The sequence below is a fragment of the Pongo abelii genome, chromosome 4 (genome assembly GCF_028885655.2).
Source record: "Pongo abelii isolate AG06213 chromosome 4, NHGRI_mPonAbe1-v2.0_pri, whole genome shotgun sequence".
NCBI classification, from domain to species: domain Eukaryota; kingdom Metazoa; phylum Chordata; class Mammalia; order Primates; family Hominidae; genus Pongo; species Pongo abelii.
Window position 1 is genome coordinate 176,747,493 of NC_071989.2, and position 27,852 is coordinate 176,775,344.

The 27,852-nt window shown below is 40.2% G+C and overlaps 1 protein-coding gene across 19 annotated transcripts in view; it reads left to right on the plus strand.

The window, feature by feature from the left end:
* Nucleotides 1-27,852, plus strand: part of TENM2 (teneurin transmembrane protein 2) — a 1,285,801-nt gene that overhangs the window by 888,925 nt on the left and 369,024 nt on the right. For 18 of the 19 annotated variants that reach the window (XM_054556187.2, XM_054556189.2, XM_024247419.3 and 15 more), the window contains one exon: nucleotides 5,573-5,782. The exons of the other annotated variant lie outside the window; for it this stretch is intronic. In XM_054556187.2, the coding sequence (XP_054412162.2) occupies nucleotides 5,573-5,782 (210 nt within the window). The remainder of the gene's footprint in view (nucleotides 1-5,572; nucleotides 5,783-27,852) is intronic. 19 annotated transcript variants of the gene reach the window in all.

Genomic DNA, 27,852 nt, shown 5'->3' on the forward strand with positions numbered 1-27,852 from the left:
ACATCTTATTCATTTGTTAGCATTTTTGTCTAATGTGGAACATAGTGAAATGAACTACTCAAAGCTTGGGCTTTGGAGTCAGATGACTTGGGTTCAAATCCCAGCTGTGCTCCCTGCTAACAGCATGATGTTAGGAAAGTCAGTTCAACTAAGCCTCAGTTTCCTTACCTGTAAATGGGGAAGACAATCTTACTAAGTTCAGAGAAAAGTAGTGAATGTTAAAAGAATGTGTATATATATATACACATATATATATTACTAGAATACTTAGTACTTAGCTCAGTTCTTGAAGTAAAGCAAGATCATATATATATGTATATGTATATATATACCCCATATATATATATGTGTATATATATATATACCCCATATATATATGTGTATATATATATATACCCCATATATATATGTGTATATATATATACCCCATATATATGTGTATGTGTATATATATATACCCCATATATATGTGGGTATATATATATATACCCACATATATATGTGTGTATATATATATTTGAACTTATTATTTTGAATACAATTATTTCTAGTACTTTTTTTGTTACTGTTATCCGAGCATGTCTCTTTGCTTCATCAAATATCCCGACATCTCAACGCTACATAAATCACTTATGCATTGCCTACACAGAACATTCTCATATCTGCTTGCCATTAATCTGTTGAATAAAAAAGAACCCATTGTTTCAAGTGAATTTTGGGAATTGATCTGCAACATGCCCACTGTCATAAATTAGTGAATATATTAAAAAGGGTTGGGCAGAGCAGCAATTTCACTAATAATATTTACTGCTTTGGGGATGGAGAGGAGATTGTAGTCCTTTGGTCTTGGGGAACTAAGTCAGGATCCAAATCAACTTAAAGAGCAAAATGGTTCTGTAATTATGACAATGGGAGTTAGAGCACTATGATTTCAACCACAGATTGTGTAGGATAAAGTTTTCAGGTATGACTGAAATGGGTGATGAGTGAGGACCTGGAGCATGGCTGTCAAATAAGCACTGTGATCTGCTACCTCTCCCCACTGCATGTCCATGAAATTTCTAATTGATTATTTCACTGTTTCCTACCAAATCCAGGGCTTCCTCACAGTCCTTCTCAACACAGCATTCCACACAGCCACTACCAGTCTATCAGAGTTAGCACAAAACTGGCTATCAGTACTTTAATCAGGAAAAAAAAAAAAATCATGAGTTCAAACTATCACTAAATTGTATTCATTAGGAAACAGATAAATTAGAAAAAGTTGGATTAGTCCCCATATTTAAGGTCATGGTTAATCCAATCACACAGATAATTAGTTTGACTTTGATTTACACGGGGATCTTGAAAAACACGTACACACACACCCACACATACACAAGACCATGTGAGTTTAATGAAAGACATATTGCTGCCTTTGCCTGTTTCCTTTTGTTTTTTAACAGATCAGTTGAACCTGGTTTTCTGTTTATTTGCTGGAGACTCTATACTCATTCAAAATGAAATTTTCAACATAGTTGGAGAGTCAAGGGGCTTCAGTAGTACATAAAGTGGGAACCAGGTGAATGCCTATCACCTGGTTACCCGCCCATGCCACACTGAGCATTTCTGTAAGAAATCAAAATTTATAAAGTGAGCCTGTATAAGTTTCAATTTTCTCCCCTGTACTTTGGAACCTGTTTGTGTCTATACAGATGGTCTCTGTCAGTTGGAATAGTCAGGGGGGAAAATGTAGCATAAGTGAACAAAATTAGCAAATGACATAGCAAACAGAAAACAGCATACCAGGGCTGGCATGGTGGTTCATGCCTGTAATTCTAGCACTTTCGGAGGCTGAGGCAGGTGGAGGCTTGAGCTCAGGAGTTCGAGACCAGCCTGGGCAACACAGTGAAACTCATTCTATACAGAAAAATAGAAAAATTAGCCAGGCATAGTGGCTTGCATCTGTAATCCCAGCTACTTGTGGGGACTGAGGTGAGGCGGAGGTTGCAGTGAGCCGAGATCATGCCACTGCGCTCCAGCGTGGGCAACAAGCAAGACCATGTCAAAAAAGAAAAAAAGAGAAACAAAGAAAGAGAAGGGAGGAAGGAAGGAAGGAAGGAAAGAGGGAAGGAAGGAAGGAAAAGAAAGAAGGAAAGGAAGAAAGAAAGACAAAGAAAGAAAGAAAGAAAGAATACCATTTGCTGGGGGCAGATCTAAGGACTGAGAAATTTCCCAAGTAATGGTGGGTACCAGTAAGCAGAGTTGAAGAAGCTCCCAAAACATGGGCTTAACGTGGGCAGAAAAATAACAGGAATCAGACAATTCTGTGATGCGTATTCTCAATACACTGTAGTAACCCCAATGCTTTCATTGTGTTATGACTGCTCTTCTATTGTCTGTATTTGTATAAATTAAAAAGCAGCTCTGTCTGTACTATATGAAATGAATTCATGCTGAACAAAATTTCAAAAAGTTCATGTAAAGAATGATTTCACAGCAACTATCATATCAGGCTCCTGGAAAATTGCACTTGAACTTCAGTTCCACCTCAGTCACTCAAAGGAATTTAAAAATTGGCTTCCAGCCATCCTTGTTCTTCAACATGCAGTTTCAGATATGCCTCAATAACACAAACTTTAAAGCCTATTGATTGTGAGTTAAAATCTGTTCCTACTAGAGCCTCGCTGCTAAGTGGACGTCAACACTGACTTCACAGTGCCTTGGTCAGGATTCCTCTGAGTTCAGGAGCCTTGAAGAAGGCAGAGGGTAACACTGCTACGAAGGAGCCACTTTGAACTTTATAACAAAATTACAAGAAAAACTTTGAACTCTGTCGGATGATAGCTGCTGTAAATGGTTATTCAAAGAAATGTTTCTTATTTGAAATCTGGAGTCCCTTGGGATTGGGAGATGGGAATGCAGAAACATGATCTGCTGTAAATCACTCTCCTTCTTTTATGTCACTTCTTCCCTTTTTTTTCTCACCATGCTGTTTGGGCAAGCATCGTGCAGAATGGTTAGAGGGTGAACTTTGAAATAGTTAAACCCAAGTTTGAATCCTGGCCTCTGCTGCCTAACTATCTGTGCAGTTTAACCTCTCTGTGTCTCAGTTTCCTCATGTATAAAATGGGAACATTGTTATTTCATTTTATGGGAATATATAATAATTCTAACCTCAAGGGATTGTTTTGAGGATTAAATGAGATAATACATATAAAGGAACTAGCACAGTGAGTGGCAGATATTTATTGTGTAAGAAACATCAGCAGTTAAATTAATAATGATAATGATAGTTATTTTTGTTAGAAGGAGACCTGGGGTGGGGGAGGTATTGATTAAACATTAGCACTGATTCTGATGAAACTCCACTGTGTTCAGTCTACCTTTTCCAGAACAGCCAGCAAGAAAGTCATGCCTTATCTGAATCCCAAACAGCCATGAATGAATGGAGGTTTTCCAGTCAAACTCCATTTATCAACTGATCAATTTCAGGAATGATTTGTCTCCATTTCTATTCTGTTACTGTGCAGGAGCCCCTAACATTTAAGCTTTAAGGGTATCTCATCTCCTATCTCTGCCACCCCCATCCTCAAAGGGTAATGGGCCAGTGGTTTGATGCCTCTGCTGCTGTTCATCCTGTTACCTCTCACCAGAAGTCACTTTCTTCCTCTTTGGACGTTTGCTCAGGTATCACCTTTCCCAGGAATCCTTATTTGACTCTAAACCCCCACTCCTACCTAGCCAGGCTGAAACAAGTGTCCCTTTTCTCTGCCTCCACAGCACCATGTCATTACATGCCGCTATTCTGCTTTTTATCATGTGGCACTGAAATGACATATTTACCTGTCTGTCTCCCACTAGACTATAAGCTCTCTGAGGGCAGGGGTGGTGTCTTACTTATTTTTGTATCCTCAATGTCTAGCAAAGTGCACATACATTTTATTGAACCAAATGAACCCATAAATAGCATTAAATTCACTGAATAATGAATCAGAAAATACAATTATAAAAGCGACAATAAAAATGGACATTCATTTGAGGTGTCTGCTGATGTCTCTACATCAGCAGTACATCTAAAAGTAGGAACACACATTTCTTCTGTCTCAGGTACTTCTTACTTGCGTTGCAACACTCACCTTGTCCTCAAGTTTGCTTTCTCAATGTTCTGTCCTTCCTTCCACACCCCCAGATTTAGGACATATGCCATGGGCTGCTTCTCTTGGCTCATTTTCCTGAACTTCCCAAATGAGCAAACCAGCAGGCAAGCAACTGCAAAGGCCCCAAGATGGAAGGATGAAGCAGGCAAAAGTATAGGTGGTGATAGTCCTTGCCCAGCAATTTGGCTGCCAGGAACTCTCTGCCATGTGAAGGAGAGGATGCAGCAGCCTCTGTGTGGGAGGACAACTTCTTGACCCAAGGGCTGCTCCATGTCACTGAGCACCTTCTGCCGGACCGTCTGCTCCTCCTCAAGGCTAGAGAGTCTGTGCTTTTCTTTGTCTGAAAACCACAGTCATGGTGTCCCAAAAACCACATAATGAAGAGGGTGGGGACATTGGCCAACTCCTTGGGATGCCAATGCATCACCCTTTCCATCACTCTTCCACTTCTACCTCAGACTAATGAGTCTAGTTTTAGAGTACCTTATTTTTGGTCATTCATTCAGCAGATGCTATTCTTTAGGAAGACATTGGTGATGCAGGGGGTGAATGAAATAAACAAGATGCCTGCATTCAAAGAGTAGTGAGGGCTGTGAAGAAATGTAAGCAGAGTAGTTGCCTAGAGCAGGCAGATGGGCAAATTTCAAGAAGACAAACATGGAAGGGTTGATTGAAGAGAAGAAGTGAGATTGTGAATGTTGGCAAGGTGTTGGGGTTGGGGGTTGGGGGTGGTGTCCTGCATAGAGGGGACAGGAAGTGTGAAGACTCTGAAGGTGGAATGGCTTGGTGTGTTCAAACAACAGAAATAAAGATGACCATACTGGCTAGAGAATAAGGGGCCACGTGGAAAGTCGTAAGTGTTACTATGAGAGTGAGGTGGGAGAGGCAACTATGGGCTGGAGTACTCAAGACAGGGAGGTCATCATAAGGAGTTTGGGTTTCCTTCTGCAAGCACTGGGAAGTCATTGGAGGGTGCTAAGCGGGCGAGTGATACAATCTGGTTCCTCACCTTAAAATTTCATTCCGGCTGCTGTGGAGGTAGGACTGAGACAATGGGGAGTAGATGGATTATGTGGCAAGAGTGGAAGCAGTGAGACCAGCAAGGAGGTAGCTCAGAGAGAGATAATGAGGACTTAGATTAGGACTGTAGCAGAGGAAGTAAAAGAAACTGGATGGTTTCTAGACTGATTCCATTTCAGCTGTGTACATGGATATTTCTACTCATGTCCTTTTTCTGAAATATGCAACTACCTAAAATATGAATTTACACTTTTGGAGAAACATCGAACCACTCTTAAAAAAGAACATCTGGAGCAGTTCATTTCTTTTTTTTTTTTTAATATTTATATTGTGAGCTGGTTTCAATGTAACTTTCTTGGGATGCTCTCATGACACTCATTGCTGACCTTTGACCCCTCTGTCCTCTTTCCCAGGTCGTCCCATTCCACCTACATCCTCGCCTAGTCTCCTCCCATCTGCTCAGCTGCCTAGCTCCCATAATCCTCCACCAGTTAGCTGCCAGATGCCATTGCTAGACAGCAACACCTCCCATCAAATCATGGACACCAACCCTGATGAGGAATTCTCCCCCAATTCATACCTGCTCAGAGCATGCTCAGGGCCCCAGCAAGCCTCCAGCGGTGGTAAGGAAACTCTGTGGTGTCTGAATGCGTGGTGTTTTGTGAGTGACATTCTTGATTCTCCAGCAAAATGACCACGCTGAAACAAGGGCTGGGGGAAGGTGGTGTGGGGAGCATCAAGGTGAAATGCATTTGTTGTTTTGTGGCATGGTATTTTCAAGATACATTTGTAGAAGGTCGAAGTTACTCAAGAGATTTTGCTTATCTTAACAGGATTTGGGCCTCCTTCAGTGGAAGGCATTTGCCCATTGCTGCATGTGTGAGCGTGCTGGTCTCAAAGGTGAAGTGCAGAGAGACACTCGCATATTGAATTTTGTATTACTACGGTTCTGGTCATAGCTGAGTGACCCTGAACACCCTCACATGCCCAATTTGTGTGTATCTCAGATCCCCTGGTTTGTTGTTTGTTTCGTTGTTGTTGTTATTTGTTTGTTTGTTTGTTTTGGCTTTTAACTTCTATTCCTTGCTTGTTTAGATGATTTTGAAATTACAATGTGTTCCGTTGACATCAATACTGAATGTCTTGCCAAGTCTGAGGTGTTTGGGGTGTGACCTCTCCTGTAACCCTTTACTTGTGACTTCACTTGAATTTAACAAGTTGGTGGTGTGGTACTATGGTAAATACTGCCTCTAGATCCATAGTTCTTATTTTGGTTTTCTCATTCACAGAACAGAGAGACTGGACCCAAGGTCCTGTCCCACTTTTGAAGATTTTGTGGCCACTGTCTTAGCTCCCAATCTCTGAATCTTGGGTGGAATTGCCCTGGGCCCAGCGATAATCATGCCTTATTTTGATTTCTCCTGTTGGTGTTATGACGTCTGAACGTAGGAATGTGCAATAACTAGGGTTTAAGTGTCCATGGCCCAGAGAGAGACATTTGCAAAAATTAATTACTCCTGACCTAGAGGCTTGGGAGTTATCTTCTGAACTGGCCACTCATGAGGTTAATTAGCATATCCCATCCAAAGCAATACAGAGCTTTCCATGCCAAGAGTGGGTCTTGATGAGATTGTGTTTAGGCTCCATCCAGGAGTATATGCCACCCACCACTGGCCTCAACCTCTACAATTAGAGAGGACCTCCCAAATACATTTAAGATGACTCATTCTGGAAATGGAATGATGGTCTGCTACTTAGGATGGTCCATGCCCTTCTTCATAGCCAGGCCTGATATATTTAGTAAACTCATATTCTTTTTCAAAAAAAATTACCTAATCAAATCTCTCATCAAATGAGCAATCCATTGTTGATATTATGAAGGCCTTTAATCTACCATAAATCTTTATTAGAACTCATCAGAGCTTCTAGTTTGAGAGAAATGTGATTATGGCACTCTTAAAATGACATTACATCATTGGGGTGATTGGTTTATCATTTGGAGAAGAGACATCAATCATAACTAGCATAACCACACAGTAAATGAATTCAACCTTTCTACCGCGGAACAATGACACTGTAATTGCTCAAAATCAGGCTTAAAATGAAATCGGAAAATGCTCTTTCTTCAAATATGATGTTAACTTAATGGAATATATTATGAAAAATCATGTTTGAGGAAATTCTATATAATTAAAAATATGTGGAAATATATTCCCTTTTTACTTTCATCAGAACCTGATTTTAGCTACAGAGCCCTTTTTTTGCTGCAGAGATTATGTTGCATTTAATTGAACTACCTTCGCTTATGTTTTGCTGCTTTTTATTTCATACTATGTAATCGTGATGAATATTGTATTATGAAGGACAAGAGGCTTTTGAAATGAGGTGCACCTGCTGATAGCTTTTTAAAAACAGACAATTATTAGGGATAAAATGAGCTTTTAAAAACTATATCCTTTTATGCATATATGGATACCCAGGCAATGATGATTTCCATAAGAGAGGTCAGTTCATATCTTGAGGCCATCTGGAATGTTTTCTTAGCAATAATGCAGTGAGTGATTTCCTTTCTTTTGGACAGTGTATCAGATTGAAACTTGTTGATAGGGTATTTATGTCAGCTTTATGCCTAATCAAGACCTCATTTTGGTGGACACAACAGATCTGTGTGTTCAGAGTCAAACTTATCCATTTTTCATCACTCACACCAATTTGTTCAGCTCACTTAAGACTGATAGCAATTTAAGCTTCAGTAACAGGAGAAAATTCCACGGAAAATTTAAGGGTCCATTTTCATCCCAAACAGGAGCTGTGCTGATAGGATTTCTTCAACTGAGGGGGTGAAGGCCCAGTTGTGCAATACCATTGTTTTCAGCAGGTACTTATCATCAGAGAGTTTGTTAAAGCTCCGGTCAACAGGCAGTCATTAGAAATTCTGGACTCTGGCTTAGCTAAAATGAGAGCAAATCGAGTTCGAGTATGCGTGTGCTCACGTCTGTGTTTGTGTGTGTGTGTGTGTGTTTCTTGTGGAATGGATTTAAGGTCCGGGGCAAATTGGGGATTCTATCAAGATCTGAATGCAGTTGCCATGAATTTAAATTTGACATAAAGGATTGGAAATAGAGTTTGACACGGAAGATGCAAAGTGCAGAGCTACGTCTGAGTGTTTTGAATTGAGTCTGATGAAAGGGGCTGAATTTTTCAGGAGGTGTCACAGCACAAACAAAGTGGCCATGTGTTTGGGTGTGTTGTGTTTAGTTGGTTAATTACACAGAATTTTTTAAATTCGTCTCTTGGCAATGACCCTGTGTTCTGAGAATCTGGTACTATTTTGGTCTTTGTCTCTTTCTTAGGTGAAATAAAACACTTTCCAACATGTCAGCCCATACACGACAGTAAAACATTATTTCCTGCTCTGCTCTTATAGTTGCTGTTATTATTTGATGTTGGTGAAGCCCATCATTAGGAGGGTCATAGTACACAATTCCTGCCCAAGGAGCACCTGTTCTTTAGAAACAAACGGGACATAAACTACAGGAACTAAAATGTTTTTCCCCAACATGAAAAACTCTTCAAAGCAACAACAAAGCTTCACCTTTATGGCTTGAGTGTCATTATTTTCTATGACAGTAGTGCATTCTTTAGTGGATGGTACTAAAACCTTGCCACTTTTGGAGTCAAATTGCTCTAACCCTCTATCTATGCCAATCAAGCAGTTACCCAGGTACAGTTAGTGAGATGTTTATGGGAGTGGTGTTTCTCTCCCCCTTAAGCATTTTCTTTCAAATAGCTGAGCTCCAGCGAGTGGCTCATTCTGTGTTCTGACCTTCTGCCAGAGCGGGTTACTCCAGAGATGTTTCTTGTATACAGAAGCATAATTTCAAATCCTATGAAATAACTCATCTGGAAAAAAAATCTAGATCCCAGCAGCAGCATAATGGAGGCCCCTGCAGATGGAAGAATGAGACTACCTTCCAAATCAGAATAGGGTTTGCAGTTTGCTCTCAGTGCATGATGCAGAAAATATACAGGCAACCACATTATCTTCTAAAAGCACTGGCTTTCCTCTACCTGTGAAACATTGAACTTTAGTTTTTTCTTTTTTTTAAAGTTTAAATAAAGGGGCTTTGAACACTCATTAGTAGCATCGAACTATACACATAAGAAATGTAGTAACCAAGATGCCCTAGCTAGGACATCTTGGTAGATCTTATGTGGCAAAAGAGCTGTCCCAGTCAGAGAGTCTCTGTTTGTAACTGAGCACATGAAGGATGCCCTAACCCTTTTTAAAGAGCAATGCCTTAGTTAATTCTAAATGAAAATAGTATATCAAAATCAGCAGGCTTTGGGGTTGCCTAGGATCAATAAGTTGCTGGTCTAATTTATTTGGCATCATAAAACAAATGAGATTCATTCATTCATTCCTTTTCTGCACCTCCCTCATAATAGGTAACAGCTTATAAAAATCGTTACTTTTTTTTTTTTTTTTTTTTTTGAGACAAAGACTTGCTGATCCAGGCTGGAGTATAGTGGCATGATCTTGGCTCACCGCAACCTCCGCCTCCCAGGTTCAAGTGATTCTCATGCCTCAGCCTCCCTAGTAGCTGGGATTACAGGTGCACACCACCATACTTGGCTAATTTTTGTATTTTTAGTAGAAATGGGGTTTCACCATGTTGGCCAGGCTGGTCTTGAACTCCTGGCCTCAAATGACCCACCCGCCTCAGCCTCCCAAAGTGCTAGGATTATAGGTATGAGCCATCACCCCCGGCCAACAATTGTTAAAAAAAAAATTTCTAAGCTATAATTAGATGATACAATAAAGGTAAAGGAAAAATTTAGGGGAGAAAGTATACATATATGCTCAAACGTATAAAGTCCTATTCCATTATTTAAGATAGAGAACTTGATTTTAAGCTTCCTAGCAACCAAAGCAAAAAGGGAAGCATAGGGAAAAGAAGATGCATAACACCCCATGAGATAAAAGCAAATCCGTCATTTCAGGGAAATTCTGTGCATCCTCACAATGAGGCCAGAAAGAAGTTTGTCATAAAGGAGCTCATGTGTGTATCCAGATGACTGGATTCTTAGTAACATCATATAATACATATGCTAATTTCCTGTCAAAATTCCTTGTAACCTCCCTCTAAATAAGACATAGAGCGCACTTTCCATGTAAAAACAATTCTACAAATGTCCAATATTTGCACAGTCTAAGGGCAAAACTTGACTTGATCAATAGACAAACCTTAGTTCTTCTAAAGGACCGTGTCAATTGCATGCCCTATAGGCAATAGACCTCAAATGTCATTGCTCATAACTGAATTTTTATGGGAATTAGGAGACTTTGAGGTTAAAGTCACCATTCAGGACCTGAAAAGCAGGTGTTCTGTGTTACAGATTTGTCCTGACAGCCATATAGAGGTTAGAATTGATATCCTCTCATGAAAACTTCAGGACAGCCTCACTCATCTGGCCCCCAATATCCATCCATGGGGATGGATTTGCGATGAGGGAGAAGTCGATATTTTTAACTTAATGAAACTTCTTCTCCTTATATATCTTAGGTTTTAGAAAGAAATTTTTCTCTGAGATATTGTAAATTTTCTTGCCTCCCTAAGCAGATTATGCCCATTGTAATTTAATTTAATTTAGGATTCCCTGAATAGCTCACAGCAGTTATTATGCACGTTGATGATTGTACAGTGCTGATAATACTATCTTGCTCTTTTTTACAAAAGTCATTGTACATCCTGTGGTTGTTTATCCCACTTCTCCTAATGTTCTGCATTGTAACTTCTTATTGTGCTCTTTATCAGCTTTTCTTCCTCCTCCCAGCTTTACTCCATTCTTCAGGGACCTCCACTGCGGTTTCTCTGGTGACAGATTCATAGTAGACACTCCATAAGTATTTGTTAAATAAATGAATGAATGTCTATAGTAACCACCTTTATTTTTCACTCTTGATGTTGGGGCCAGGATATCAAGTGCAAACATCATTCACTTTCCCAAGTTGGATTTGTACTGCGCATAAGCCACTTTGACTCCAGGTTCTTCCCCAAGTCCCTTGGATGTCTGGTTCAGACATTCAGAGCTACCTGCGGCTCCTTCCTGGCATACAGGCAGAGGTTTGGTTCCAGCTGCCTCTCCTCTGGACAGGTTCTCGGCCCACTGGGTAGTACAGGCTAAGTCCAGCATGTTGTCTTTGCTGTGGAGGTCACGGAAACAGCCATCCCTCTTGCCCCAAATGCACAGCCACACAGGACTTGGGCTATCAGCTCATGGCCCTTTTTCTCCCTCAACACTAGTTAGTATGCTAAGTACTTTATATGACTTTCTTCCTGTACTTGTATTTAGTCCCTACCACCTCCCAATGCATCAAGGATTATCATCATACCCATTTTCTAGATGACAAAACCACAGCACAAAGAGGTTAAGTAACGTACCAAAGTCACAAAGCTGGAAAGTGAAGGATTTCGGCTTCAACCTTAACCTTCCTAATTGCAGAGACTTTTCTCCTCACTCCTCTGTTAACTGTTAACCTCAGAATATTTGTTTGGCTGATTGAGATATACAACAGACAGTGAAAGCATTGTATTAAAGGGCATGGGTTACAATTTTTTAAAGATTTCTTAAAACTAAATACGGCATCTCAAAATACCCTTTACGCCCACTGTTTGGCAAACACACATATCCCCAGACACTTCCCCTGGAGATTCTGATTCCCTAAGCTCAGGAGGGGCTAAGGAACTCTGCGTTTACCATTCCCTTCAGGTGAAGCATGTGCTCTGACAAGTCTTGGAACCATTAATGTAGTGGGAAGCTCTAAAGTGAAAGTTGGAAAACTTGAGTTTTCTTCACACTGCTCCTGATTCACAGCATGATTTTTGTCAAGTCATTCAATCATTGTATTAGTCTGTTCTCACACTGCTATGAAGAAACACCCGACACTGGATAATTTATAAAGGAAAGAGGTTTAATTGACTCACATTTCTGCATGGCTGGGAAGGCCTAAGGAAATATACAATCACGGTGGAAGGTGAAGGGGAAGAACAGCACCTTCTTCACAAAGCAGCAGGAAGGAGAAGTGCAAACAGGGGTAATGCCAGATGCCTATAAAACCATCAGATCTCATGAGACTCACTCACTATCATGAGAACAGAATGGGGGAAACTGCCCCGTGATCCAATTACCTCCACCTAGTACCACCCTTGACATGTGGGGATTATTGGAATTACAATTCAAGATGAGGTTTTGAGTGGGAACACAGCCAAACCATATCAGTCATCATGAACCTCAGTTTCCCTATCGGATTAGATTGAGCATTGGCTTAAAAGGCCTCTAAGCTTTCTTCTTGTTCTAGTATTCTGTCTCTGTAAGCTCCTTGCATCTGGCTGGACCAAGCTGTCCCAATGTTAGAGGCTCCCCAACTCCTCCTCTGTATAGTGTAGATTTCATCCCAATATCTGGGACATTGTCAAAACTAAGGCCTACACAGTCATGCAAAGCAGATCCTTGTAACTTAAATGCAAAAGTTGAGAAGAGTGGTTTTGGGATGCTATAACACTTGGCTGAAAATGTTGATGGCAATCCCATCAAGGAGAGAAAGTACAGCTCCACCAGCACAAACCTGGGCTCCCAAAGACCCTCACCCTGGCCTCCTAAACAAGGTCTCCCACCCCAATAATTGGGAACAAATAGTCCTCAGGACTCTCGGCATTGTTAACTTGCCTAGCAATGTAGCAAATAGAGATCAGACTTTTCCTTCTTTTCGTTTGTGCCTTCTTGAAACAGACAAATACTGCACACGTGCACGTGTGTGCACACGCACACACACACACACGTAAATGTGTAGTTTGTAGGTCCAGCAATTTCCAGCCCAACTAGGGTCAGGACCACTCTTCTGCACCATGGTGCAAATGAGCACACAATCAAGATGGACAGGTAATTCCTTTGGAGATGCGCAGCATGGAAGTGACAGACGGCAGAGAACTGCTCTTTCTCAGCAAATAATCTTGATATTGACAAAATTCTCAGGGTCGATAGGCATTGTGTACATTCTACTTCTCTATTTCTGTCCCTGGCTTCTTGGTACATACAAAAAGATGTCCTAGGCAAGCCCAGAGACTGGGAACTACAAGTGATATCTTAACAGTTTCGTGCCCTAGTAATTTTTACCCAGAACTTCAGCTTCTCGCAAATTCGCTTAAAGAGTACATTCAATTCTAACTAGCTTCCTGCATAATATTCAATAGTAATTTTTAAAAGTGTCCCCGGTCCCTTGTCAGAGATGTCTCAATTGGGTTGAATCAAAGGATTTCATTATTTTAGCAGTGGGCAGTTTCAACAGAAATTATAGCCCCAGCCCTGGGTACATCTCTTAGACCCATACTCAAAATAATCATGAAGAGTGTGGACTCTGACGTCCATACTACATACATTCAAATGATAGCTCAGCCACTTTCTAACACTATAATCTTGAGCAACTTACTTCATCTATATCTCAGTATTTTTGTCTGTAAAACAATAATAAGTGTCTGCAAGTCCTAAAGCTGTTACAAACATTTAAATGACATTCTGATACATCTAAATACCGTTAAAAGAGGCTTAGACAATTGAAGCAATGATTGGGTTTGAGAATACTTGCTTCCTAATTTAACAAACAATGTTCTATTGTGGGCAAATATATATAACATGAAATTTACCATTTATACCATTTTTAAGTGTACAGTTCTATGGCTTTAAGTATGTTCACATTGTTATGCAACCATCACCACCATCCACCTCTAAAACATATTCATCTTCCTCAACAGAAACTCTATACCCATTAAACACTAACTCCCTTTCCCTCAGCCCCTGGCAACCACTATTTTATTTCTGTCTCTATGAATTTGTGTCTAGGTACCTCATATCAATGGAATCACACAGTACTTGTCCTTTTGTGATGGATTTATTTCACTTAGCATAATGTCTTCACGTTTCATCTATGTTGTAGCATGTAATTCTACAGGACAGAATCTTCTTCCTTTTAAAGCTGAAAACTATTCAATTTTCCTTATATACCACATTTTGTTTATTCACTCCTCCCTTACTAGACACTTTGGTGATTTCTACCTTTTGTCTATTGTGAATAATGCTGCTAGGAATATTGGTGTACAAATAATTGTTTGAGCACCTGCTTTGACCTCTTTTGGATGTATAACCAAAAGTGGAATCGCTGAATCATACAGTAATTCTATACTTAATTTTTTAAAGATTTGACATGCTGTTTTGTACAGTGTCTGTACCACTGTACATTCCCACCAGCAATACACAAGGGCTCCAATCACTCTACATCTTTTCCAATGCTTGTTACCTTCTGTGTTTTTGATAATAGCTATCCTATTGGTGTGAAATGGTATTTCTTCATGGTTTTGATTTGCATTTCTCTAATGATTTGTTCTTTTTGTATGCTTATTGCCTGCTTTTATATCTTCTTTGAAGAAATGTCTATTCAAGTCCTTTGCCTAATTTTTAATCAGATCATTTGTTTTTGGTTGATATTGTTGAGTTGTAGGAATTCTTTATATATTCTCGATACCAATTGCTTGTCAGATAGGTGATTTGCAAATATTTTATCCTATCTCATAGGTTGTCTTTTCATTCTTTGATGGTGTCCTTTGATGTGTAAAAGTTTTTAATCTTGGTGTGGTCCAATATATCTATTTTTACTTTTGTTGTCTATGCTTTTGGTGTCATGCAACAAATACTGTTAAAGGCTTATTCTATGGCAGCCATTGTTCTAAATTTTTACAAATGGTAATTCATTTAATCCTCACCACTGAGAAAATGAAAAGCAGCTCTTGATTCTGGGAACAGACCTGACAATAACATCTAGGCTTAGGTGCATTAGGAGCTGGCTTGTCACTCACAACTAGGTTGTAGTGTTCTCCTACTGAAACATAAACAATCTTACAGAACCCCAGCACGAGGCCACTCCATGGCTGTGGTGACATGAAATAAGATGACAAGAAGACCACACCATGATCTTGCCCCAATACAGACAAAACCAAATCACTGTCCAAACAACAAAAATACAAAACACCCCTCTCTCTAGGCTAAAATGGGTGATTACTGTTTTTTTTGTTTTGTTTTTGAGATGGAGTCTCGCTCTGTTGGCCAGGCTAGAGTGCAATGGCATGATCTCGGCTCACTGCAACCGCCGTCTCCCGAGCTCAAGCAATTCTCCTGCCTCAGCCTCGTGAGTAGCTGGGATTACAGGCATGTGCCACCACGCCCAGCTAATTTTTGTATTTTTAGTAGAGACAGTTTTCACCATGTTGGACAGGCTGGCCTCAAACTCCTGACCTCAGGTGATCCACTCGCCTCGGCCTCCCAAAGTGCTGGGATTACAGGCATGAGCCACTGCACCCAGCCCACAAGCCCTTTCTAACATTCTTACTGAAGCTCCCTTCTGGCTCCCCTTGTGTGTCTTCTCCCTCATAGCAATGAGTTAATCAACTGTGTTTGGCCACAGTGTGCTCCTGCCTGGTGGTGTTTTGGCTACAGGACATGGACACCATTAAGCTGTGAATTGGGATTATTATCCCTGTTGTACAGATGGGAAAACTGTGGAACAGTGAGGTTAAGTAATTTGCCATAGGATACATAGTTATTAAGCAGTACAAGAACTTGACCCAGAGAAACTGGTCTCCAGAGTGATATATAGAAATTTAAGTGAATTTTTAAAAGACAATTCCAGAAAAAATATATATATTCAAGAAATAAAATGTAGTCATCATTTACTGCATGGCCCAGCTCTGAATAGCATTTACATGGCCATAGTAATGTAAACATTGAATAATGACTTAGCTATTAAATCAGAAGGATGAGAGGATATGTGGGCTGGGCAGGTAGAGGAAAAAGCCAAGACCTGCATCTTTTATAGTAAGAAGTTAAAAGATAATGCAAGAAGTTACTAAATAAAATGGAAAATGCAAGAAATAGCAGCAAAGCATGTTATTTATAGAACTGGAGATAAATACCAAAATAATTATCTATAAAAAGGTAAATGTGGTTGCTGCTGGGAAGGAAGAAATTGGCGGTGATAGAAGAAGATTGCTATTTTTGAACTGAATGTTATAGAATGATTTAATTCTTTAAACCATGTGCACTTTTTTCTTCTGATGAAAAGAAAACATTTACATGAGATCGGGCATGCAAAACACTTAATACAATGTTAAAACCCCAAAATAGTAGCTGTTTACTTCTCTCAAATATATTTTATTCAACAAGTATGTATTGATCAGGGCCGATGTGTTTGAAATGACATCAGGTGTTGTGAACCTCAGTAGTTAGGCATTGGAGCATTTGCGTCAAACCCACAGATTGGTCTGTATCTGCCTCTGTTGATTAGGGAGCCCTGTGGAGTTGTTGGGGGTTTAGCTTAGGATAGCATGAGAACAGAGAAGATATCATGACTACTGTTCCTCCTCCTTTCTAATCCAGTGTCCATCTAAGCACAGGTACCATCATTTCCTCAGAGCTTTCCCAACCAACTCAGCCCAACTAGAACTTTCCTTTTCCAGAATTACAGAACAGCCTTATAGTCTGCCTCATTCAATTTAGCACCTCATTGCATTCTGAGATGTAATATTCTCTTGGCATTTCATGCATGTAAGTCATTTGTGTCAACATTAAATTGTCACCACTTAAAGACAAGGGTCATTTCTTTGGTCTTTTTGTGTCCCTTAGCACATGGTGCAGGTAGAGATACGCTCAAGAGCTAGATCCTTACTGATCTAACTTAAGAAGGACAATGTTAGAGTGGGGCAACAAAAAGGTGGCAGCAGCCCCCACCAAGTCCTTCAGATTTGGGCCTGTTGACTGCAGGTCACTGTAACATTTTTAGATCTGAGACCATCTGTGATTGTGGATGTGATCACATTTAGAAAGAACAGAAAAAATACCATAGGGCATGATGAGAAAAGAAGTGTGTTTGTCTAACCTGCATCTTCCTTGGAAAGGACAGAGAGATCTGGATCCAAAATAATAGTTCTTTCTTCATTTGTTTAGTAGCTGCTGTCCTGAGTTGATGTTGCCTTGGAAATAGTTGCTTCCATTGATAAATGTTTTGTGGGATACAGCTACAATCCTAGGGAACGCATGGGCTTAGTGTATGGATTCATTTGCTGGAGCTGCCTTAACAAAGTACCACAAACTAGGTGGCTGAAAACAACTGAATATTATTCTGTCACAGTTCTAGAGGCTACAAGTTCCAAACCATGCTCCTTCCAAATGCCCTAGGGAAGAGTCCTTCCTTGCCTCTTCTAGCTTGTGGTAGCTGCCAGCAACCCTTAGCATTCTTTGGTTGTGGCAGCATAACTCCAATCCCTGCCTCCACCTTCTAATGGCCCCCTTCTCCCTGCGTGTGTCTGTCGGTCTCGAATTCTCTCTCCTTATAGGGATACCAATTATTGAATTTAGGGCCCGCCATAATTGTGGATAAATTCATTTGAATTAAGTCTGCAAATAACTTCACAAAATCCAAATAAGGTCACATTCCCAGCTATGAAGAGTCAGGACTTCATATCTTTTGGGGAAACACAATTCAACCCACAACAGAATCCAATTGAATACTCAGCAGGATAGAGCAACTAGAAATAGCTCCCTATGTCTTCTCTATTACTGAACCCACCATGCTCCTTGACTGCATTCACCATTAGATTTGAGTTCTTTGAAGGCAAGCACCCTATTTCCCTTGTGTCTCATTTCATTCTATGCATTTAGCTAGCACTGAGCCTGGCACATAGCAGATGCTCAGTAAATATTGGGTGAATTAACAAATAGTGCATGCAGTCAAAGGATGGAGGAAAGGTATGCAGAGGGTATTTGCAATATCCAAAGAATGGTCCAAGAAAAAAGTGGAGGCAGACCCTGGATCACATGCTGGCTCCCTCTATCTGCAGTAGGAGAGACAGAGAATGAAGAAGCCATTTCTGGATGGTGGCATAGCGCAACGTGAATGGCAAAGAAAGCCAGAAGCAAACAGAGAAAACCAATGTAGTTAATATTTAAACTCTAGAATCCAAATAAACTAGTTAAACATAGAAAAACTGTTTTGTGTGGTGCTTTAAAATTCTAGCACAGGCCTTTCCTTTGATTCCCCCACGGCCAATACCAGCTCTCCCTTTTGTCATTTTCCATCAGATCTTTTGTTTTATGATTTCTGTTGCTTATTATCCTTATTCCTTTCTGGTGCTTATAAAGCCAAAGATGAGGGGGCACATGCATTCTTGATACTGAAGCATTTAGGCGGTTATCACTTAAATTAATGTTTTCTGCCAGAGTTATATTTTAGTGGAAAACAGTAATTGTTTCTAAGACAGCATCTTGGAGTTGAACCAGTTCTATCAGTGAACACTCAACCATGGGAAGCTAACAATAAAATGCAGTGATCAATCGTTCTTCTTTTCTCTCTTCCACTCCAAAGGCAGACTTTACATCTCTTTGCTTTAAAACAAACAAACAACAACAACAAAAAAAAAACACAAAAAAACACAGAAACAAAAAAACTAAACTGATGATAGAGCACCTTTTTAACACCTCAGCAGAACAGTCAGTTTCCCCATAGAAAATGACCCCCAAACTTATCTTTATCACGACTTCCCACCCCTCACCCTCACTTAGAATTTACAAAGATGCCTTTGCATAAGTTATAACCTTGCAAACCTCTGCTTTTGAATTGTGTTGATGTCCACTGTGGATGGAGGGCTGTGGGACAGGACTATCTTCCTGCATGCCAGCTCCCCGAATAATTCCACGATGCAATCGGTGGCATTCACACTTGACTAGGATCGCATTTCAATCTGTTCCATCTGATTGGATACTGTGTTTTCTTCCCGTCTGTGGTAATGGAGCACTCGTTCCCATTTCCCAAGGTTATTTTCATCTCAATGACCTTTTGCATCTCCATGGGGAGCCTGACCATTACCCACCCCCCTTTCACACTGTCTGCTTAGAATATTGCTTTACGTGTCGCTCTTTCTGTAGTAACCACTGTCTTTGATACATTCCTATCAGCGATTTTGTTCCTGAGGGAGCGGTGATCTTTACCAGTTTGTGACTGTCCCTCTTTCTCTGTGGGTTCTTCTCGTGGTCTTACAGCTCAGCTCAAGCAGTTTGCTTTTAAAGATGAAAAGAGATAGGCTGGGACACCACCTGTTTACGACATTAGGATGCTGGGTTTCTGATTTCTTTTGCTAACCTGCTTGCCTTCTCGTGAAGACTGAAAACTGGTTAGAATATAAAAGATGGAGGATCTGTTGTGAAAATAATTCACAGGGAGGGGAAAAAGTCATATTACACTAGGCAGACTTGGCCTTTTCTGCCGCTCTTTATTGATCTCAAATTGCTGAAAGGGTTCAGAAGATAAAAAGAATCTGTGAAACAAAGAAAGGAAACCATGGTGAAGAAAGAAACGGCCCTGATATGGTGGCAGCCAGAGAATCCGTCTGAGTCTTAATTCTACCCAAAACTCACGATGTCCCCTGGGCAGACCCTTCTCCTCTTGGGCCCTCTGTTTTGTCTTTTGTAGTGTTGGGAGGCTTTGAGTCAGATGTTTTGAAAGTTCTTTGCCAACTTTCAAATATCATGATTCTAGGAAAAGACTGAGAACTAGGCACAACACATTATTCCACTTCCAATGATGTGCTGAGTCGCCGAATCTGTCACCTCTCTTTAAAAACACACAGAAACAACCTTTTCCTCCCAAAGGGAGGAAACTAAAGCTGTTGCCCCTTTCTGGATTGGTGATGATAGTGATATTAAACAGTAAGCATCATCACTTATGTTTGTGTAATATTTTCTATTTCAAGGAACAAGATCGTGTCCTTTCTTTTAGGTTGCAAACATCTGATCCTTGGTCAAAGGAGCTTGCAAACCAATTTGATTTGTCCTGCTTGGTATTATTTTTAAAATTATGCTTTATTTAGGTGACAATGTTGAAAAACCAAGAGATGTAAATAAACATTCATAATTCTATCCTTCCTGAAATAATAACATGCCTAGTAATACCTACCTGCATTATGTCATGGCCACAGATCACTAGAGTCCAGTAGAGACTGCCCATTTGAGATCAGGCATGGTCTTTTAATTTTCTCATGTATGAGATTTGCATGGCCTTTGTAGCATTTGGATCTTCAATCTCAGTTATCTAGCTTGTTGGCATCAATGATGATGATGATAATGATGATGTTACCACTGCTAGTGTCATTAACAATAATCTCCATCTCCATGTTGGCACACCATCTTTACTTTTAGGAAACACTATCATGTGTATTACCTATTTAAATCCCCATCTGGTGAGGAAGATATAGAAGGTATCTTCTCTACCTTCTATATCTCACAACCATCTGGTGAGGAAGATATAGAAGGTATTATCATCTCCACTTAACAGATAATCCATTTGAGGGATAAAAATTTCGAATGACTTACCAGTGGACCATATTTAGTCTAATGATCTCAAACTTTCCACTATCAAGTTCTTTTTAAATTTTCTTAATGTACTCAATGTTTCATAGGACTTGGTCTACCTAGTCACATGTATTAAAAAAATACGTTTTTTACTTATTTTGTGTTACATGAAGATATATAGATAGATAGCTACCTCTAACCTCTACTCTCAATGATGAATTTGTTTACCAAGTACAATTGTAACTGCTAATAGACAAATTCTTTGGTTCCTTTGCACAATTACTCTCTTTTTTGTTTGTTTGTTTGTTTGAGACAGAGTCTCCCTCTGTCACACAGGTTGGAGTGCAGTGGCGCAATCTGCACTCACTGCAGCCTCAGCCTTCCCAGTTGAAGTGATTCTCCTTCCTCAACTTCCTGATTACAATTACTCTTCATTTCAATGCTTTCCTAGCTGGACTTCTTAACAAGTACATACAATTAGGAGGAAGGAAAGCTTAAGTGGGCCATGAAAAGGTCAGGTGAGTTTTAGGGATCCTGGACCCAATATCCTTATTACATAGCTGGGGCTTATGCTGACCCACTAAGGTCAGTGCTAAGGGAGTTAGAAGCAGAATTCAAACTCAAGTTTTTGTCACTGTTTTTATGTTTGACACGGGAGTATACAGCATGGGAGATCACCTCACCTCTGGTTCTGAGGTTGGTACTCAGAAGCTGTGGACTGTCAGCATATTTTGATTAAACACCTATCATGTGTCCACCATGTCACAGGTGCTGGGCATTGCCTGGGTCTGAAGATCTATCATCACATCTGACCCAGGTCCTTGGCTTCCTTCTGGCATTCTGTTTGACACTGATGAATTCTGCTGGCCTTGACTTGCCCACTTCATCACAGCAGCACAGGCTCAGCATGAGATCCTTTTTTCCAGAATAACCCAGAGACTTCCTGGACTTGATTGAGTTGTAGCTTGCTTTGGAAAAGATTCCAACTTTTACAAAGTGAAATTTCCTATGCTAAGCAATCTCTATTTATATTTTATTGTATTCTGTTGTCAGATGCCACAAGTACCTGAAAGGAGCTTGTGATATAACATATTCTTGATTGTAATATAGCACTGTAAGCACATTATGGACTGAATTACAACATTTCATGAGAAGAAAAGAGAAATGCTACATTAAACGTACACATTATTCATAAAGCTTCTAATTCCAGGAAAATTAAACTTGAAAAAAATATTTTCCAGAATGGATGATCTATAGCACATAGGTTCTTATAAGTCAAATACGGTTCCTTATAAATACATGGAAGATATGTGCCCAACTCGTATGCAGGCCTAGAGTAGTAAGTTTTGCACAACCTGAATCAAATTAGGTCAGTCTTCTAAGAAACATTCCCATGTTACAATGCAACCAAACTTTGACAGGGCCTCTAGGCAGAGGAGTGGTTTTCCTCTCTTGGGTGAAGAACCAAAAATGTAGCACTGTTCATTGTCAAGGTATATAGCAAAGCATAGATCATGACGGGAGAGCCTACACAGAATGGCATGGCATGTGCCATCCAGAATCCACTGTGCAGCTGCTTAGGGACAGGAGTGTTTCCATTTTCAAAACCACGTAAGTTTCAGAGGTCAAGCTTAGCAAAGCAGCTTGAAAAGTGTGTACTTGGTAGGCTTGGGGAAAAGTTGGAAGCCCATGCCCTCATTTTGCCTCGATTATAGTTCTGCAAAAACCCTCTCTTAAGAGCTCCAAAGTCTATGCCTTATTCCCTTCCCCATTTGGACTATTGTTACCCTGGGCAAGTTCTTTAATTAACTTCTCTGTGTTTTAGTTTCACCATTTATAACACGGAGATAATTATACTTCAGGATAATGTGTGTGGAAAAAAAAATGCCTCTCCATTGCACAATGAGAAGTGGACATGCAAATTATCATGATTGTTTATTAATAGCAATAACATCCCACATGAACAGTGGATTCAGCACTCTTCCCCACAGAACTCAGAACCTTTGTCCCGATTAACTCATTATGACTGACATTAATTAACTCTTGAGATTTTGCTGGCGGCAATGTGGAGGGAGAGCATTACCTCTTGGCTAGGATTCTTCTTGTCCTGCGGTGTTTTTATTCTTCATCGGCACCTCCTGTAAGTAACTGGGTTTGGGCTGCTCAGAAATTCCTGTCTGTGATAAATAAGGGAAATTTCAGACAGGATGGTAACTCCATAGCTATTCAGGCCAAAGAGTTGGTAGACCATTAAAAACAATTCACATCCTTCATGTTCAGGGTTTAAATATGCGTATTTCCATGGTCTTACTCCGTCCAAAATTGGTCAGACCAGTTCAAGGTTGGATGACAGATGTGAGCAAATCAGCGTCAGACAAGTTGAGCAGACTTTAACTTCCTATATTGTAGTAGAAAATTCCTCTCATAAAACAACGAGGCGCACGGATCAAGACCCCTGCTGTGTCCAATTAGACTTCTTTAAAAAGGAACAACCTCTTTAACTCTGTGAGTTTCTGGGGGCTGTTTGTCTTTTCCTTTTGGCTTATCACAACTCTTAAATTACCTTAGCATATGCTTCGTTGCTAGTATTTTCTTTTTTTCCATTGCCACAGGAAACAAACAAAAAAGGTTTTTTTTGTTTTTTTTTTTTTAATAAGAGGCATTTCAAGAAAGTGTTAGAGGGAGAAAGAATGTTGCTTAATGAAATAAAGAAGAGATAATTTCCAAATGCTTTTAAAACTACATAGTAGGACAATCATTCAAGTATGGGATGCACTCTTAAGCAAGATTAGGTCTTATGGGTGACAGAGGAACTAAGTTTGGTGTGTCAGCCTTGATTTCTTATTACCCTAGTTCCTGCACTTCATACAAATTTAAGATCCAAGCAATTATGCCTAACATGCTTTTGAATACAGTAAAATCATGCATTTTATGTAGTCAGTAATAAAAATACTGCAGTCGTTTTTCCATCCAAAGACACAGCCCCATTATGAATAATGAGTCCTAGAAAAATATAGCAAGGTAGTCCAATGCGGCAGCATAATCATTTATGCATCTACCAAACCTCTTTCACACTGCAAGAAGTTTAATAGATGATCAATTCCTTGAGGGCAGAAGCTTTCTTATTTCTCTTTGTATCTTTGTTACCCAGTAAGCACCATTCCTGGCACATCAAAAATCACAGATGATGGATGGATGGATGGATGGATGGATGGATGGATGGATGGATGGATGGATAGATGATGAATGGAGAAAAAATACTTTCCTCTTTTGGTCTTTGAAGTTTCTGGGTATTACCAATGAAGATACAGAGTATAGGGCAAGGTTCTCATACCTAACAATCGGGCCAAACCAGCACATTTCATTGCCCTTAGAATAAAACCCAGATCGTTTATTGTGACTAGTGTGGTGTGATTTGGCCACAGGCTAACATTCATAACTTCAGCTCATTCCATTCTCCTTTTCTCTCCCCACTCTGTGACACTAGACTTCTTTGCATTCTTTGGAAACATCCAAACTCTTTCCTCTGACAGCCTTGTACTTCCTGTTCCATCTGCCCAGAATCTTTCCCCCTATCTTTCCATGGCTGGTATGGTCATTCACTAGACTCAAATATCATTCCTTAGATACCCCTGCCCCATCCAAATTTGTTCCCCTTTCAGTATCATCAACACCCAACAGTGCCCTGCACTTAGTATGTACTCAGTAAATATCTGTTAGATGGTTGACAAATTATTGTGCATATTTTGCAAATATTTAATATGTTACTATTGATTTTTAACTTAAAAATTACTGAGGTTTTTCTTCTTCCCAAACGCCAATTAAAAAGCAAACAACCAAAAACTCAAAACCAAGGTGAAAATGTTTCTTTTGTTTTATTCTCCTAACTTACTAGAAGCTAAGAGGTTGCCTCTTCTACTCACCCTGGAAAGAAGGAAGGAAGGAAGGAAGGGAGGGAGGGAGGACGGAAAACTTAGAAAAGACTGAATTAAACAAAGTTTAAGAAAAACAGAGTCGTAAAACTTCTCAGGGCCTTTAACATGTTTATGTGAACTGAGACTTTCTATTAGAATAGAGGCTTTGCTTCTCAAAGTTATTTGACCAGAGAGCATTTTTCCTCCTCCTCTCCCTCCTCCTCTTCCTCTCCCCCTCCTCCTCTTCTCCCGTCCTCCTTCTCCTCCTCTTCCTCCTCTCCTTCCTTCTTCTTTCTCAGAGTACTTTTGAGACTAATCTTTGATGGCATACATTTTGGGAAACAATAAAATAGGAACCACCATCTTCTGAGCATTTTCTGTGCCCTAGGCACTGTACTAGGCGTTTTAAGTTTGTCACTTGCTTTGGTTCTGGTCCTTTTATTAATGAAGGAAATGAGCCTCACAGAGTTTAGCTAACTTGACCAAATGCACGTAATCATCAAATCAAGCACAGCAGCTACGATTTGAACCATTGCTGCTTGATTCCAATGGCTTTGATCTTCTCACTGCTATGTACTACTTCTCAAAATATTACTTCTAATTAATTAAAGCAGAGGTTCTTACTCTCAAATACATACAAAGCTTATAAAATACAAACTCCTGGGTCCTATACCGGATTTATTTAATTCACTAGGTCTGAGTTGGGATCCAAAAATTTGCATTTCTTGCAGGCTCCCAGGTGGTGCCTGTTTCTCTGGCCTGGGGCCCACATTCTGAGAACCATTGACTTAAAGCCCCGCGATTCCTGTTTAATGATCTTTGCGATAATGTTATTAGAAGCTTAAGAAGCTGAAGACTTGTTCAATTAGTTTATACTGCCTTCGATAATGCAGAGAACTAGATAACAGTGAGCTCAACAATTCGTTTCAATTCCACAAATGTTTATTGAGCATCTACTGTCATAGACGTTATGCAACATACAGGAAATCTGAGATAACTAAGACCAGGTACTTGGCCTTAAGGGTACTTTAGTCTAGTTAATGGCAGCATGAGGTGGATGAGGCTTTAAGAACAAAAGCAAACAGATGGTTGTGAGTGAGCAGGTCAGGCAGTCTGATAGATGTCGACTCAGTGCCAGCATGGCATGTCGTGGCCCTCCCCACCTGGGCTAGAGCTGGGACTGGGGAAAGCCTTCCCACAGAGGTGGCACCTGATTGGCATCCTAAATCATGATCAGTAGTCAGCTGGGGTGGAGGATTTCAGGAAATGCCAGCAGCGCAAGTGCAAAGGCATGGAGAGATGAAAAAACATGGGGCCTTTGGGGAAAGCTTGAATAGCTAAAGGAAAGACTAGCACACAGATGTGTCCAGATTTAGGTTAGCAGAGGGGAATGACTAGATTGAGGCTGGAATCTGGCTGTGAAGGCCCTTGTCTGCCTTCCGTGGATTATACACAAAAGTCAGAGCAGTGTTTAAGAGAACTCATGGTTGAGACATGTGGCTTCCAACCATTCTTCAGGCGTGCATTCCTTTCATAAATAATTTTGCAACCCTACTGGCTGATGAGGGCAGTACAAAGAGGATTGAAACACTGAATCTGTCCTCTAGGAAGAGAAATAAAACATTTACAATCTAAAATCCAATACAATGGTGGAAATGTGCCCTTATTAAAAAGCATGGAGACATAGAAAGAAGTCCTGCAACAGCAAAGAGGGAAAGGTCACTCCATTTATGATAACTCTGGTAAAAGAGTCAAAGATGGGAAGCAAAGCAGGTGCCATTATCAACCTCGCAATACCTTTATGGATATTTTTACAGATGGTTCTCTTAGTCACCTCAAAGAGTGCCACGATAGAAGCTGGGAAGTGGAAACTCCGAAAGCTGTTAGAGAGGAATTGCCTTTAGAATCATGCTTGCTTTTTCCTCCTTGCTAAAACGTCCAGAAAATAGCTAGCATGTGCGTTTCCCCAGCCTGATTAAAGGGTGCATGTGCAAGCTTCTAAATAATTGCTGCATGAATCTTTATAACCACCCAAAATGAGCTTAACTCAGTTGGTCTACGATGGCAGAAAGGCTTATAATGTGAGGCTCATCATTCTATCACACTTGAAAGAATGGGAGGCAGAAGCCCTGTTCCATTCTCCCCTCGCTTCCTGATTAATCCACACTTTTAGAATATGAGTAAGGGCTGACTGATGAGCTGGTTTAGTTTAGCTTTGTAGGATTTTTCCTCCAATTTAGCAAGCAATGAGGACCCGCACTATTTCTACTCTTTCATTTGGCTCTTAGGTCTCATTTGTGCCATTAGCTGAACTGGTACCCTTTTTTTTCCCTCCTGTTCAGAATTCAGAGACTTGTCCTTCTCTTGTAATTATAAAGTGCTCACAATCAAGACAGCCCTGGTAAACTTTGCTTTTTGGCACAAAAACAATATTAGCTAAAGAGCTGGTTGTAACACAGATGCTTAGAAAAAGTAGGAAAAAAATCAGGTCTTAAAAAGATTTATAAACCCCATTCCAGCTTGTATTCATCATCTTCCTTTCTTGCTATACACCCTAGAGAATAAGGGATGCTATTTACAATGATCCCTGTCAGGAGATGTTGAATACAGACTTATCTGCCTGCCAGGTCACAATTACCTTTAAAACCTAAATGAAATGAAGGAAGAGAAACAGCATTTTTCCCAGTAATGGGATATTCCAGCCATAGTCTCATCAGCACCCACAGTCTTTGCCCCATTTGTGAGGGCTGCCTCAGGTTTGTCAAAGGGTCCTTATTTTAAAAGAAAGATATACAGATATATAGATATATAGATTGATAGCTAAGTAGGTAGATATAGGTAGAATGGTATGGAGAGAAAGAAATGGGGAACTAAACTTATGAGCCTGGGAATTTGAGTTGGGTAATCCATAGTAAATTTTTTTTTTTTTTTTTTTTTGCATCTGCTGGGCACCTGGTACTACCTTAAACATTGGAAGCAGCATGAACTCCAGCCCCTTCGTGGTGGGCAAAGTGATTGGAGAGGCAAGAGATTTGCACACGGAAGACATGACTTCCCCCTACCTCCTGCTGATCTGTGTTTGTCATTCAAGAGCCCTTTGCTGTAGCATTGCTTAGGACTCCTTAGTTTACTCAAGCCTAATGAAATGTGGTTTTCCTCTCCATAAACCACCTTTGGATGTTTCCAATAAAGAGAATAATTTACTGCTATGGTTCTCAAATTTTGGTCCTCACAGACAAACAACATCACCAGCTCCTGGAAACTAGTTAGAAATGCAAGTCCTCAGCACTCTACCTCTCTCCTTTTCCTGGACCTAGGGAATTGGA